This window comes from Belonocnema kinseyi, chromosome 1 (genome assembly GCF_010883055.1).
Source record: "Belonocnema kinseyi isolate 2016_QV_RU_SX_M_011 chromosome 1, B_treatae_v1, whole genome shotgun sequence".
In the NCBI taxonomy this organism is placed as follows: domain Eukaryota; kingdom Metazoa; phylum Arthropoda; class Insecta; order Hymenoptera; family Cynipidae; genus Belonocnema; species Belonocnema kinseyi.
Window position 1 is genome coordinate 103,169,825 of NC_046657.1, and position 16,456 is coordinate 103,186,280.

At 31.3% G+C, this 16,456-nt stretch overlaps 2 protein-coding genes across 2 annotated transcripts in view; both read right to left on the reverse strand.

The window, feature by feature from the left end:
• Nucleotides 1-5,984, reverse strand: part of LOC117172121 — a 59,276-nt gene extending 53,292 nt beyond the window's left edge. The window contains exon 1 of the mRNA XM_033359916.1: nt 5,714-5,984. Within this exon, the coding sequence (XP_033215807.1) occupies nt 5,714-5,934 (221 nt within the window). The 5' untranslated portion in view covers nt 5,935-5,984. The remainder of the gene's footprint in view (nt 1-5,713) is intronic.
• A 215-nt stretch (nt 5,985-6,199) lies between these two features.
• Nucleotides 6,200-16,201, reverse strand: LOC117167688 (sodium- and chloride-dependent glycine transporter 1-like). Its single transcript, XM_033352812.1, has 15 exons — nt 15,975-16,201; nt 14,028-14,271; nt 9,424-9,555; nt 9,160-9,314; nt 8,831-8,913; nt 8,617-8,749; nt 8,296-8,430; nt 8,119-8,222; nt 7,910-8,034; nt 7,521-7,633; nt 7,288-7,416; nt 6,981-7,080; nt 6,819-6,919; nt 6,568-6,720; nt 6,200-6,476 (listed from the first exon to the last, which is right to left on the reverse strand). The coding sequence occupies exons 2-15, from the start codon at nt 14,257-14,259 to the stop codon at nt 6,318-6,320; spliced, it is 1,854 nt and encodes a 617-aa protein (XP_033208703.1). The 5' UTR covers nt 14,260-14,271; nt 15,975-16,201; the 3' UTR covers nt 6,200-6,317.
• Between the last annotated feature and the right edge of the window lie 255 nt (nt 16,202-16,456).

Here is a 16,456-nt window from a genome sequence, read left to right on the forward strand (position 1 = left end):
CGAACCATGAGTATAGTGTTTTTTTAAAGGTTTTTATTTAAGATTAAAAAGTAAACTTATTTTATCCTGATTAATTTTATAAAAAAATAGCATTAAAATAATTGAACCTGGATGGCCTAATCAAGTATGATCTTAATCATTTTTAGTGCTAAAGAAATGAAAAATATTATAAACTGAAAATTCCATAGTAAAAAAAGTATTTTTTTTTCTAAATAATTTTTCAGAATAATTTTAAATACTGAAAATGTTTTACAGAACAAAAAATTGTATTACAGTATTAAGTAGACGTTATTCGCTTCGTTTATTTATAATAATCATCTGCAGTAATATTATGATAAAAGAGAAGACATTATAAAATAATTTACGATATTTTCACTTCGTAAAATGTCATTGGCGTAATTACTGTAAAGCAAAACCCCATTTTGTCGCTGTGCGTGAAAGGGGGGGGGGGGTGTCTCATAGATTGACAAGCGAAAATACTATACTAGGCTTTAATGTTGTCTTACTGACACGTAAGTTATAAATCGGCCTTTTTTATGTCAAACGGTCTTGCTACAGAATTTTGCGGACGGTGGCTACACGTTTCTATTAGTTATTCATACAGCTTACATGTTCATTGTTCAACTATATTATTTCAAATAGTTAGTGAAGCTATATGTTTTTGCAATTTTTCTTCTACAAATGGAAGTCGTAATGCTGACTTTAGGTTTAGAAGGTTTTGAGATCACTATCTCATTTAGTATCAAAAACTATTTAAATTGTTTCTTGTACAATGCGAACAAGTGAAGTTCAAGTTAACAGCGCATGAAAGTGAATGTAACTACTTTTTTCGTAAAAGATGTACGCTCTTGTCCAGAAAACTTCCCACCTGAAATTCAGCTCCAATATTTATACTAAAAATTGAATATCATTTCTGAATTTCCAAAGTACCCCTTTTATATTTCAAACCATTATAAGTAATAAGCTAATTCTGTATTATAAGTTATTATTAAATTATTATAATTACGTGATTGCCAGTTTAGCTACTCAAGTTTGCCCTCGATTTGACAATCATCCTGATATTACACCTTTTTCCCAAACTTGAGTTGCAAAATGTTAATATGAAGTCACAAGAGTCACTTCACTCACTGAAATTAATTTTAATTATTATTATCCCATTTGACCAAATCCCTTTTGGGGTGAGCCTAACTCGATCCTGGACTTGAAAACTTAATTAGTCCTCACTTTTATCATGATTCCTCTTGAAATTTTTTCTTATATATCACGTTAAGCAACCTTTCACCGAAGCTAATTCAATATCCGCTGTTAGTTTTTTGTTTAAGGCGGAATAAGAGCTTTAACTTGGAAAAAAAGGACTTTGACGAGTGTTATCAGCGGGATAGACACGCGGTATTAGAAACCTATTCGAACTGTGAAAACGCGATGCAAAAGTTGGTTTACTGGCTGTGTTAAGGGTGGGAGTTGTTAACTTTGTAGACAGGCGATATATAGTTTATAGACTCTTCACCCTCTGAGTTCAGGTAACCGACTATCATGTCACGTTACTAAAGCGAATAAGCAGACGTAAATCTCGAAGGCATGACACCTCTTAAAACACGCGATCATTCTTTTTTTATCCCATGTGTACTAAGGGGAACTTCTCGCTTTTGAGAGGGTAATCGATAGACATTTAGAAAAGCACAATTGTCACTAATGATGTCAGTCACCGCTCTTGACTTATAGACACCGTTTCTATTGAGATCAGGGGAGTAATCTGGGTCAAAATCGACAAAAGGTGGTTTAAACAAAGCGCGAAAATTGTGCACATATAGAGCACTTTGACCAATTAAATTGATCAATGGCTATGTTTAAATCATTTTACACATTTACCATCCAATTATTAAAAAGTGCATTGCGCCATTTTCGATTAATGTCTCGAAACTATCGCGAGACTATTGTTGTCGAGAAACCCGTTTTCGTGATTGGATGAATTATATTTGCTTCGGCTTTTTAAAAAAATTTGCAAACTTCAGGTTTACGGGAAATAAACGATTATCTTAAGATTGTGTTAAATAAAACTAATCTATGAAACAGGGGTCTCCAATAATTTGAAATAAAAAAATGAATTTTTTCAGTTTAAGAAAAGTAATATTTTTTTCAAGTAGCCAAAGTTAATTACAAAACAAGTTTAAATACAAAAAATGTTTTTTTTTTTAACTTGATTAAAACTATAACTGTATTTTTCATATTTAAACTAGCATTTTGGCAATGAAATGTTCCAGGTTTTTATAGATTTTTGAAAATTAAAAAGTTTCAGCTGAAAACTCTTTGATAATAATTTTCAGAAGCCCACAAGAGATTCTTTTTATTTATAATTCAGCATATATCTATAAAAATAGTTTACACTAATTACTCAAATATAGTAACTCAAAAGTAAGTTTTGATTTTAACCAAAATATATTATTCAAAAGATGTCTTTTTTAATTTTAAGCAATGTATAAAAAAGAATTTTGTCCTCTATAAATTTTACTTAAAATATGAGAGCAATTTATCAGATTTTTTAGAAAGTTTAAAATTATTTTAAAGTACACTTCATAGTTTTTTTAAAATATGCATGTTGTTTTACAATCAATTGTAATACCTCTAATACCTCTTTGTTTGGTAATTTTCAATTTTTAAGATTTTTGGAATGCGACAAATGTATGTCATCCTCTTTTACCGATTGATTGATTTTTATTTTACTTAATGAAGTTAAAACAATAATAAACTGAATATTAGGATGCTACAAAATATTTAATCTTATACTTTTTCTCGGGGCAGAAATGTATAAGCTTCTACAAGAAAAATTCAAATCTTTTAATTGCACAATTAGAAAAAAATGTAATTTCAATCTTCTGTTATAATATGAATGATATTCCTGAGTGCCCTGTAAATTTTTACGACGTTTGTTTTATTATCTGTAAGAAAATCATATTTTCAAAATAAATTTTAGAAGCTCTAGAACAAAATGCCTACTGAAATCGTGGAAAAATTCCCTAACAATTCCAGGTTTTTTCTAGGTAAATAACTTTTGTTTAGGTATTCAATTGCTATGTTTAATTTAGAAAGCCTTGGAAAATTATAAAATATCGTAAAAAATAATTTCACTAAAAATTAATGAAATAATTGAATAATACTAAGAAAATGATTAAACATTTTTTGAATTTATAATTGAAGCAAAATATTAAATTTTCAACAAGATAAAGACATTGTTGACCAGATAGTTGAATTTTTAACAAAAAAAGAAGCAATTTTTCAAGAAAATACATCAATTTTCAACCAAATTGTGGAATTTTGAACCCAAAAATATCAATTTTTAACCAAATTGTTTGAAGTTTGAACTAAAAAATATCAGTTTTTAACCAAAAATAAAACAGTTAAATTTTCATTTAAAAAAATTAATTTTCCAAAAAAAAGAACAACAATTGTTAACCAGAAGAATGATTAAATTTTCAATTGTAATATTAAAATTTTCAAACAGAAAGATAAGTTTTCAACTAAAAAAGATGATTGTAAATCAAACATTGAACAGTGTCAATTTTAGGTTACAAAATTAATGTTTGAGCAATGCGATGAATTTCTAAATAAAATCATGGAATATTCAATAAGAATAGTTATATTTTTAGTTAAAAAAAATTCTTAACAAAAAAAAACTTATTTTGAAAAAATAGTCACGTTATGAAACAAACTGATGAATTTTCAACTAAAAAATATAACTTTTGAACTAAAAATTTAATATTTTAATTATAAAAAATAAATTCGGAAGATCTTAAAACAATTCCAATCTTCAAACAGTTTTAAAGGAATTTTGTCCCGAAACATATATAAAAATTAGATTTATTCAAGCTTAAAGGTACTAAGCAGCGAAAATCAAACAATAGTAAATTGAAATATTTATTTTGTATTAAAAATAATGTTTTCTTTCCAATTTTACCATGCCTAAAATTTTGGAAAATAAAGTATTTTCTGGTTGAGGATTTAAATATTTTGCTGAGTATAAAAATAGTTGATACAAAAATAATTGTTTAAACAATTAAAGTATAGTTAAAAATACTTAAAAGTTACTACTATGGATTATTTAGGGCATTTTGGGAGTACAATAGATGGGAAGGGGTCAAAATTAATAGTTATTGGGTGTAAATTATTCCATAAACATTCCTTGAGAAGTGACTAAACTTTAATTTGCAAAAAGTGAAGAATACTTGCATCTTCATTTTTGTTTTTTCAAAAACTCATGTTCTTCCATTTAAAACCTCATGCTAATTTAAAAAAATCTATTTATCAAACTCCTGAACGGTACTGCATTACAAAAATACTATAGGAGTATAGTGATGTTTAGAATGGAGTTTGTAGTAAATTTTTATATAGGTGCGCGATTATTCAACAAATTCTAGCTTTTCGAATTCTATTTCACCCAAATTGAATATTTATTTGACAGAACAACAATTTAACTTGATATTTACTTTCTTAAATTGTCGTTTGAACTTTAAATTTTATTGATATTATATTGTGTTACGAGACACCAATGGCCATTTTGACAGCCGCCAAATACAAAACACAGCGGGCGAGGCTGTCAAAGGGTTGCTGTCAAGTTGTACGCGATATTTTATGCAAAATCGTTCGACATTGCATACATTCATATTGTTATTTGCTCTAAGTTTTATTTTTCTGAGTTACCATTTACTTTAATTTTGTTCCAAATTAATATTTTGGAAAATTTTTATTTTCCCGAAATACTACTTGACACAATTTTTGTTTTTTCAAATTACCATTAGACCTACATTTTATTTTTCGAAATTGACATTTATCATATTTTTTATTTTACCGAATCTTCATTTGTCATCCGTTAATATTATAGTAAATAGATATTTAGAATAATAAATAGAGGAAATAATAAGTTAGGAAAATGAAAATGAATACTAACGGCAGTTCAAAGAAATGAAAATTAGAACAAATGGGAATTTGGTAAAAAATGGTAAAGAGTGGAAATTCAAAGAAATAAAAATAATGCACAATGGCCATTTAAAATAATAAGACTTAGGACAAATGGTAATTCGTAAAAATAAGATCAAATGGCAACTCACGAAAATATAAGTTAGGTAAAATTTTTAGTCTGAAAAATGAATTACGGCAAAATAGACATCAATGAAAGCAGAATTTGCTATTTCAAATAGCGGGTTTTTCTTGAAAGTTTTGAAGTATTTTGAAATTTCCTGAAATATTCTTAAAAGTTTGATCATTTTTAATAAAATTTAAAATTCTCTAAAAATTAAAAAATTTTAATATCCGTACTAAAGTATTCTGGAATGTTATAGAATGTTTTAGAATTTCCTGAAAAATTCTAGAACATCTTGGAGTGGTTTAAAATAGTCTTGAGTGTTCATGCATTTTTGGAAGAGCTTTTAATTTTTTCGAAATATTTTATAGTGTTCTTTAATTTTCTAGAAAATCCTTCTATTTATAGAACTCTTGTGAAAATAAAGATTAAAAAATTTTCTGAAGAATCTGAAATCTTCTGTAATATTCTAGAATCTTTTGTAATGTTTTATAATATTCTAGAACGCTTTGGATTATTGTGAAATAGAATATTAATATTTCGGTAGAGGATATGTAGACTGTAGAAATATGGTAAAATATATTGTAATTTTATGAATTACTTACTGTGTAAGGATTAAATAATTATTAAAATACTCACGCATATTTAACGGGTTCCTTTTCCCACCACCTTAAAGGAGTTTCGTAAAGATCTGTCGTAGATTTAAAAATATTTTTCTTCTTTTCCTCATTTAAATACTTTTTTATTTTTCTCCTTTCAGCCTTTTTCATAATATCCAAGCCAACCTGTTCTGAATAGCCTCCATCTTCTTGAAGTTTATTCTTTTCTTCGATTTTCTTACCTTTTTCTAAATCTTTCATTTTCTTGAATTTATGAATCTATTCTTCTTTATTCTTCACATAAAATTATTTAACAAAAGTTTAGAAAATTTGGTAATATATCAACAATTTTGGTAATTCGATAATATTTCCCTAACCAAAAATAATCTAAAGTCAGTTTCAGATTTTCTTTTGTCTTTTTGCTAGGTGTAGTCTTTCAGAAATTAAGAAATAAGAAAAATTATTCCAAATATCTTTTAATGTTCATTTCAATAATAATAAATTTTATCTATCTAATATTCTTATTATATACAAACTTATCTAGGTTTTTATCAACTTTTTTTGAAATCTAAAAATTTCACTTTGTATTTAAAAAATTGGAATATTTGTGTATTTTATAGTTTTCTACAAAAAAATCGACGAAATTAAAGTTTTGATACATGAACTCCATTAAAAGCTGAATTTTTAGAACATTTTTTTCTCCGGCGAACACAATTTTCCCACTCTTTTCGATCTGCAGGGTCCGCCGGACCCCAAACGTTACTTGGATTTGTTCCTAGACTTAATCTGTCTTTAAAAGTTCCCTAAAAATTAACCAAAAATTATCTGATATTCTACAAATATTAAATTAATTTTTATTTTTATTTTTTACTCAAATCGAACAAATAAACCAACCTTTTTACTGAACAGATAATAAATTGCGTATCCTGGTATGCATAACATACTGACTAAACAGGAACACCAACCCATGGCAATCGCCCATTCTGGATAGTCAATTCCATTGTAAGTGATTCTGGTGTTGAAGACTATCGCTGTCACAAAAATGAACTGAAATAAATAGAAATTATTTTTCAAATCACAATTATCATTTAATAATTAATAAATAGAAATTAATAAATCATCTCAAATCTTTCTTTTAAACTCACAGCTAATATCGTAGGGGTGATATATTTCCAACAGAGGGGCCACCAGAAATTTAATTTTGCTCCAGTCATAAATTCAACGTCTCTTACAAAATTATCACAACCTAAAAACAATTTTTCATAAGCGGATTTCATTAAAAAATAAATGAATAAATAAAAACTAACCATAAGTCCACCCAACAACCAAAACTTCCACGAAGCAAATTGATATTACTGAAATTGAGGCACTGTACCAGTCGAACATTTGCAAAATATACATTCCACCCTGATTAAAAAAATTATAAATTATTAGATAAATTATTTAACCAAATAATTCAAAACAGTTTTGATGGAATATACAGTATAATACAAAATACAATACAGTCTATATATACATGACTACACCTCGTATAGTAAAAAACATCATAAAGAGTATGGTAAATCATACAAGAAAGATTATTGTACATTTTTGTAGCAGTTGTAATGAACTTACATTAGTAACGAATATAATGGATCCCAAAAACATAATAAAGAGAGAAGTAGCCGTGACTAGAAGTTTGTAGTTTCTCAATTTTGGATAGGCGTCAGTAACACTAGAAATTATTGCCTCTATCTGCACAAACTAAAAATTTACACTTCTTTAAAATTAAAATTCAGTTAAATGTTAGAATTTTTTTAATATAAGGTTTTTCTTTTAGAATAATATGTATAATAAATAAATCTTACACAACTATCCATTCCAAGTAAATAGAGCATCAAAAAAAATAAGACAGCCCAAATTTGAGGAAATGGAAGCATAGTTATTGCTTCCGGATATGTCACAAATGCCAGTCCTGGTCCTGTTGTTATTAATAATTAATAATTTTTTTTCAAATGTTTTCAAATAAAAAAGCTTTGCACATATTATGGGTTTAGAAATTATAAAGATTAGAACTCCTTATACTATATTTTTGCTCTATAATTTGAGTTTAATGTTATTATTTTTTATTTTAAGGTCCGGATTTCCAAGAATTTGTTCGAAACGATAAGGTTAGGTCTATTTTCATTTGATTAAATTTTCAGAAATAGAATTGGAAAAAAACGCGGTTCAAAAATATATTTTTAATAACACTCACCGGCAGTAGCAACGCTAGAGACTGGAACTCCTGTTTTATAAGACATAAAACCCAGCACAGAAAAAACCACAAAACCAGCAAAAATACTCGTTCCACAATTTAAGATTGGTACGAAAATTGAATCTCTAAAATTTTAATTTACAAAGTCTTCAAATTAATAATAAAATAATATTATAATTAACAGTATTAAATTGATATAAATTACTTACAATCGATTGTTATTTCCAAAAGAATTATAACTCGCCATGTTCACAATCCCACCCCATCCCGGGCCCAAAGAAAAAAATATTTGAATCGCTGCATCCGCCCAAACCTGAAAATCAAACATTTATTTGAAACTTCTAAATTTTTAAATTTAATTGTAGAAGAATATGTTTTAATCGCACCTTTAAATTTGTTAATTGAGACCATTGAGGATAAATATAAAATAAAATTCCATCCGTGGCTCCTGGGAGTGTAACTCCTCTTATAAGAAGTACGAAAAGGATCAGGAATGGAAACGTTGCAGTAAAGTAAACCACCTAGAGAAATTTAAAAAAAATTTGATTCGAACTTTGAGGCATTTTTTCACTAATGTGTACCGACATTTCGGCACAAATAACGGAATTTTATCGGCACACACAGACACTGCTTATTCAAATAATATTAAACGCTATTTTCATTCTTCAATTTTTCTTTTTAGATTTTCTTTGCAATTAATTTTTCACCTTTCCAACGGTTTTTACCCCATTGCAAATACAGAAAAAGACTATGATCCATGATATCACATTGCATGTAAAAACTGGCCATACGATTCCACCAATTTCACTGATTCCACTTGAAATTTGAAGTATGTGGTTGCTAAAATCAAAATGATGTTAAATCAATTCATTTGAATCAATTTGTTTTCGTAATTAGATTTTTTCGAATTCATAAACTCACTGAAAGAATTCATCAGCTGGTGTCGTTGCTTTCACAGTTCCTGTTTTACTTGCATTTCTGTGAACTTCAATGTCACCACCTAGCTACGAAAATCCAAAAATTTCATTAAATGTGTTTTATTCTATTCTTATATAATAACCTTTTTATTTATTTTTGTGCGAATAGCTTTCTTTATTTTGTAGTCCAACATTTTTTAGAAAAAATATAGAAAAGTGAAAGAAAATACTTTCTATAAGAGTTAATTTTTTGTGCGAAAGAGGGTGCGATAGTAATTTGTTAGTATTTGTCTTACAAATAATCATTAAATCAGAGGAATGTTAGAATCCTACCTTCAAGCAGTTTGGCGTATTCCATGGATTTTCGCAATCCTCCCACGGCAATTTACTACTTATTGATTTTGCTAAGAATAAAAGTGGATAGGCAATTACTACGTTGTAGTACATTGTGCAGATAAAATTCACTATCACTATTGCAAAACCCGCCCCTGAAAAAGAAAAAAAAATATTGAGAAAGACGAAATTATTTTCAATTTTTATTATATAGTAAACACGCGCAAAAATAAACAAATAAAAGTATGTAATATGAGACAATACCTTTGAAAATGGGACTCATTCTGAAGAGAGTTATGCATCCTGTGCTGCCAAATTGTCCCATCGAAGATTCCATGAAAAAAAGTGGTATCCCACACAGAAAAAGCATCAGTAAATATGGCACTAAAAAGGCTCCTGAAAAAATAATTTTAAACTTAAACGTCAATCACTGGAAAATAAATATAAAAATATTTGATAGCTACTTATATTTATTTTTAGAACAGTAGATCGTAATAAGAACGTTCATTCGATTAAGAAATGCTATTTCGTTTATATTATATGAATTGGCTCGTAATGTGTTAAGCATTTATCGTACCCTCTTCTTCACTCACTCAATACGATTTATATAGGCACCAAAATAAACTCCTTTATTTAATAAAGGTTATCTTGCTTTAAATAGCTTTAACGCTCAATCGAAGTTGAACGCTTAGGGGAATTAGGTACTTCCAGTTCCTTACTTGAAATGCGCATTAAAAAAACAGGAAATAATTTTATATTTAGGTCCATGTGACGAGTGAGTCACGTGACCAGATTCCTATCTTATTGCCATTTTTTTTATTTACCAACTTATTTTCACACGAAGCGCCACGTCGAGTCGGAAATTTGGGATAATAAATAAGAAGCACTAAGAAAGGTGGATCTGGTCCTAAATTTTTATAGTTATAAAAAAGCAAAAAAAATTATTTACAACAAACAATTTTTTTCATATTCACACAAATTTAGGACCAGTTCCATTATTCTTTGTCATTTTTGTCTATCATCCCAAATTTTCAAATCTATTTGGTGTAAAAATAAGTTAAGAAATGAAAAAAGTGCCGGTAAGGTAGGAATCTGGTCACGTGACCCACACATCTCATGGCCTTAATAAGGACTTCAACTTTATAATACTAAGCAGGTCGATTAAAGAAACAGACTGTTGTAAAATTTGACAACATAGGATAATTTATTTTTAAATTCATATCGCCATTCTTATATAATAAAACACGGGAGCCAATTTTAAAAAATAAGTACAAGAAAACACTCCTTACCCTTCCCATCATGAATTAAAAAATCTCATTAAACGAGCACAACCTAACAACCCCCAAACTATTCCAACCCCTTTATCTCCTCCACAATATCCACATCTTCGAGACACCACTTCAATCCAAAAATGACAAGCTCAAATATTTTATGACCAATAAAAGAATCACAAACAGCGAGCACAACTGAATACCATTTTTAATACTTCCTAACTTATTGCGCCTTCTTCATACTATTCATGAGTTCCACACTAAACTCCAACCCAAAAATCATAATGCCCAGTCTCCCAAGCACAACATAAAAATCCTAAAAATTATCTACCATATATACGTAATCAAAAAAATTTCAAAACCGATCGCAACCCAATGCCCCACGTCTTCGATACCTCCTAACCTCTACACTTTGATGCCATTCCACACCCTTCATATCTCCCAAATCTCCAATTCTAAAATTTCAAAAGCAGAATACAACCTTTCTCCCTTTGCACTTTATATTTTCCCTGCGACCCAATCACGTGATCCTGGTCTTCCTCACACACAACCCATGAAACTTGAAAATCAAGCACAAAGGAACAACCTACACAATACTTCGCCACCACCACATCTTCCACATTTTTCACACTTCCAAACCAAAAATCCAAAAATCCGAGCACAAACCCCAGTCCCATTTAACCTAATGACACCATCATACCACCACTACGGCGGCTTTGATCAGGATACCGGACGCGTCCCCCGGGTTGCGGATAGGAGGGCCTTATACCGATGATGTTTGATAAATACGCTGAAACTACTCAATATGCAGTTGCGGGAAATGGCCCAGGTGTGGAAATAAAGAAAAACCCAAAGTGAAGGCGTTAACAACCGCGCCGAAGACTGAATGTTTCCAGGGTTTGGTTTTCCAAATAGTGTCTGTAGGATATCAGGTCAGCTCCTAGAGCAGGTAGACCTTCCCCCGCATGCGGGACTCCGCGAAAGTGGACCCATACTTCTCTAGCTATTCATGGGGACAGCATAGAGAACAATTAAAATAACAAAAACCGAAGCATGTCAGAGGAGTTAAATTGTACGTTGAACGTATGCGACGTGCTTGATGAAAGTGAAAAGTAGGTTACAAAAACTGAGATAGCCGGAGTGCACCTAAAGTTAAAACATTCACGAGAACTCGTTGATGAATTAAAGAGCGAATTGCATGAAATAAAGGATTTTTCCCTGACGCAGAAAAATATCTACCTAGAAATCAGGCATGGAATAGAGAAGGCGCAATTTTTGTCAAATAGATTGTACTTAGTCACCGCTTCGTCCGCCCAAATCGTGGTTTGAGTGCGTGCTAATCAGTGTTGGATTAACCGTTCGGTAAGGAGAAGGCCAAGACCCGGAACGATAAAAGACAGAGCGGCGCTCAGGCGGAAGAAGGCGTAAAAGCTCTCACTCTTCATCCTGGGAAGCGTGAGAGGGTGCCCACTCTGAGTCCCGTTGAAGCGAGTTGTTCCAAGCCAAAGGAAGTAGAAGCCGAGAATCCGGCCGAGAATCTGAGTTACGCGGAGGTCCTCAAGGACATCAAGCAGAAGGTGAACACTGACGCCCTTGACATAAAAATCATTGGGGCCCGGTTAACAAGAAACGGATAAGTCCTTTTGGAATCAGGACCTGCAGCGAGACGCAGGGTTAAGCTGTCGGCTGGAATCAAGGAGACTGCTGGTCATGGGGGTAGCGTGCGCGAGGTTGTCCCCCGCACCGAGGTCGAGGTCTTGGACGTCGGCACAACCACTAATGAGGAAGAAATTGAAGCTGCCGTTAGAAGTTATTTCGGCAAACCTGTTAGATAGTTCAGGGTCAGCCAGATGAAAAGAACCCTTAGGGGCGATTTGAAGGCTATCGTGGAGCTGACAGAAGAACTGGCGACGAAACTGGTATGCAAAGAACACCTAAAAGTTGTGTGGGTCTCCTGTCGAGTGCGTTTAAAGACGGAGTTCATACGGTGCTACCGCTGCCTAGGCTTTGGGCACATGACAGTGAGTTGCAAAGACCCAGATCGTACAAGGACCTTCGGAGATGTGTCGCAGAAGCCTATAGAGATGTAGCGTACGAAAGGAGGCCGCAGTGCTACCTATGCGACACAGAAGGAGAAAAGCCCCAGATAGACCATCAGCTAGGGGCAATGATGTGTTTGGCATTCGAGAAGGCAACCTCGCTGAAGAAACCTCAGGAACGCGCAACCTAATCAAGTACACTCAATCAGGATGCTGAAGGCCGACAAGCCCGATGTGCAGTACCACCACACTATTGAGGAAGATGCGTGCATCCTGGTTGAGTTGAAAGTAGGAAAAATGCCAAGTGTGCAATACAAGTTGAAAGCCGAGGCACGGCTTTCTGGACCACAATCTAGGGCTCTAAAGTAATCCGATATGCGGGTATCACTGTTTTTTAGGTCAAGTACCACTCTTAGTGTGTAAATGCAGTGTCATCTTCTCTAAAAAAAAAGATAAAACATACCACATACACCCCCATACTCCAAACAAACTTCCTCACATGCACTCACATCTAATTCAAAAAGTCTGTAAACTGAGCACAACCCAATATCCTCTACCTCTTCAGTACCATAAAAATCGTTCACAATCAGAAACGAAAATTCCTAAAACCAACTACAACCCTTTTCTTCATCTTCCACATTAGCAACGTTTTTCATACTCCACTCAACAAAATATTCAGCCGAACATGATACAACATTCTTTAACTCCCTTATAGGATCCACAGCTTCCGAAATCTCAACTTGGAAATACCAAAAGTTAAGCACAAGCCCACCCTCTTTATTCAATCTGCACACGGAAAAAAGTTGACTGTCTTACAGAATTTTCCAGTTTAACTTATAACAACCAATTCTATGTGAAGGCATCAATGGAATCAAAAAATGCAAAATTGATGTTTTATAAAAAGCGTTTCCTTTTCATGGGGAGTTTTGATGGAACCCTGACCAAAAGCGATACAAAACAAAAAATCGTTCTAGTCGATTTTGAAAAACTCTATTTCTTATTTTTTTGTTAGGGTTATTAAGTACAGTTTCGTGGGAATAACACTGAAATGCTGTATGATCGGAATAAATTGTATATTTTCTTACATAAAAAGAGTTCTGATATGTTCCATATTTTGCAATAACCAAAGCTCTTTAAAAATGTTTCAAGTTGGCGAAAAAGTTCAAAATATTAATTTTTTCATTACTGCTTTCTGGCCCACCCTAATGCTTATCCATTCATGATAAAAATTGAAGGATATGAAATTCCCTGAAAAATAAAGAAAAACATTACATATTTAATCATTTAGAACATATATCTGTCGAAACTTATTTTTTTATCAGAACATTTTTATAAAAATTTTGACTAAACAAAAAATAAATAGCGTTTTTTCAGTAACGTCTCTAACGATTTTTTTACTTTGATCTCAAAATGATCGTGACGTATCATAGCAATCAGGACAAAAAAATATACATTTTGGATAGAGTTCTATCGAAGCCCACCATGTTGGGGGAGCGATTGTCTAAGTTTGACACTAATAATTTAATAAACTTAATTAGGATAACATTATTAATTGTACCTCCTCCATTTCTGTAACATAAGTAAGGAAAGCGCCATACATTTCCTATTCCAATTGCATATCCAGCACACGACAATAAAAATTCCGTTTTATTTGCCCACTTTCCTCTTGCAGGTTCAGAGTTTTCATTTGTTATTTCCCCTTCCCTCGCAAGTGACAAGGTCATCTTCGTAGTATCCCCAAAATGATAATCGTCACCTGAAAGTTCGTCCTCTTGCCTCTGTTTGTACATTTTCCAAGTGCTCTACAAAATAAAATAGAATATATTTTTTATTATGTATCAAAATCTTAAATGTTAAATTATTTAATTAGGTATTCTAGATTCCTGCTTCCGACATTTGCCAATGTGTGGCTAATTTTCACATTATCTAAGTTTTTACGTCTTTAATGGTTATTGAAGACTGTATTTGAAAATTATATATCCCATTTCCTTGAAACACTCATTTAGAGTATTTAAACTACACATTTTTTACTTTAATTTCAACATAAAGTCATTTTTGTTCGAAATCAATGGACATTTTTCAGAAAATGACCAAGATCAATGAAAAATTGATTGCACTTATGGAACTTTCTTGAATCCGAAGTTAAAACATCATCCAATATAATTTTTGGCATGTATTTTGTTAATTAAATTCGAATTAACAGTTGCTTTCTCGATACATAAATCTCAAAATATGCAATAAAATGTTCAAACAGAAAAAGTTAATTTCTTAATATGCTTTCAAAAACAAACTAAAAAGTAAGAAAATGGATTTGTAATTTTTGTAAACAGGAGTTTCCCATTACCTGAAAGTCACTTTTAATTTTTAAACAAAATAGAAACAATTTTACTGACAAAGAGTTTCAAGAGAAATAAAAATTCAAACTGCGTATGCTAAAAATTATACCTAATTATTGAACCGTTTGACCCTGAAATATGACTTCACAAGAACCGATTCGAAGAAATCAAATAAATAAAGAATTATTGTATAATTTTTTAATTAATCGAATAAACCTTAAATAATATTTATTATCAGTAACCTTAATGTTTTTTGAGGGACAATAACTATATGTAACTAAGAGAAAAAAGCTGAAATAGAATAAGTGTTCATTTTATAATAATGCTCCTCCGCTTGAATAAGCTTATCTGTTATGTCCCGCATAATAACAAACATTTCAATTTGAAATTGTTCTCAACATTAAATAGTTCAATTTGTTTGAAATTCCTTTTTTACGAATGATTAATATAATTGAGAAATTAATCATTTAAAGTGCGCTCTTTTCTTAATTGAATTGATTAATTTGAAAGTTTCTATTATGATTGTTGCTCCACCTGAACTTTTCATGACGATCGAATCGAGGCGACACTGATTGCAGGGAAGTAGGTTATACGACGAATGGTCAGATTATGACAAGTGATCACTGCATTACGATAACGAGTTTCATCTGGATTTGCATAATTTCCACCACAGATTCTCTCGATTTAATCCAATCTCGGATTTAATTGAAAAGTGAAGCAAAAACCAGGATTTTTTTTTATTTGTGAGGCCTTGTCACAATAATCTGGCTCCGTCCTTGTTGATATTTTATTTCTCCTAACTCATGTCCCTACGGAATTAGATACTGTGTTGAAACTTTGGGAAAATAAATGGAAAGAATCAAGAAAGTTTTATCTGATTTTAAATGTTTATTTCAACATAAAAAGTTGTTTTTTGTTTATAAACATTTAGCAGCAAATAAAGCTTCCTCTGTACCTTTTACTGAATTTCCCAAAATGTCAAGATTGATATCTTATTTCATGTGGACACGTGTTTTCGAAAAAATATCACTGAAGAAGAAAGGCCGTAAATTCAATCACCTTATTTTTTCAACCACTTTTAACAAGTCGTTTTTGGAATTTACAATTAAAATTCTTTTGATTTAAAATTTCCTATATTACAATATTTTAAAAGATAAAGTTTTGCTTACCGTTATTCGTATCGACACTAAACACACCGTCTAAGTGAAAATTTTCTGCCAAATTCACGAGATACCGTCCATATTTATTTGGTAGACGTTTTTTAATTAAAGTTTTTGTCTTTGAAAATATAGTGCAACCAATTTTTGGTCAGGATCTACTTGAGTGCGTGTAGGGCAGTCCTCGACTGTGAAATTGTTTCACTGTTTAGTTGTCCCCCATATACAATCATGTAATCACTTCGTTGACGAGAGTTACCGTATAAATAGAACGTGATGGCTTTGATTCTGATGATGGGTGATCATCGTTTAGGCTCTAGTTCGTCACATTTCCCTTTACGGAAACATACGATTGCTTAAAAAAATATTTCATGCTATTTAGAAGACTTTGCATAATAGTATATTATGTACCAAGGGATAGAAGTTAGAAGTGGGACTTTATCGATGACTAATTTTTTCAATATGAATCCAAGGCGAGCGAACAAAGGGCCGAA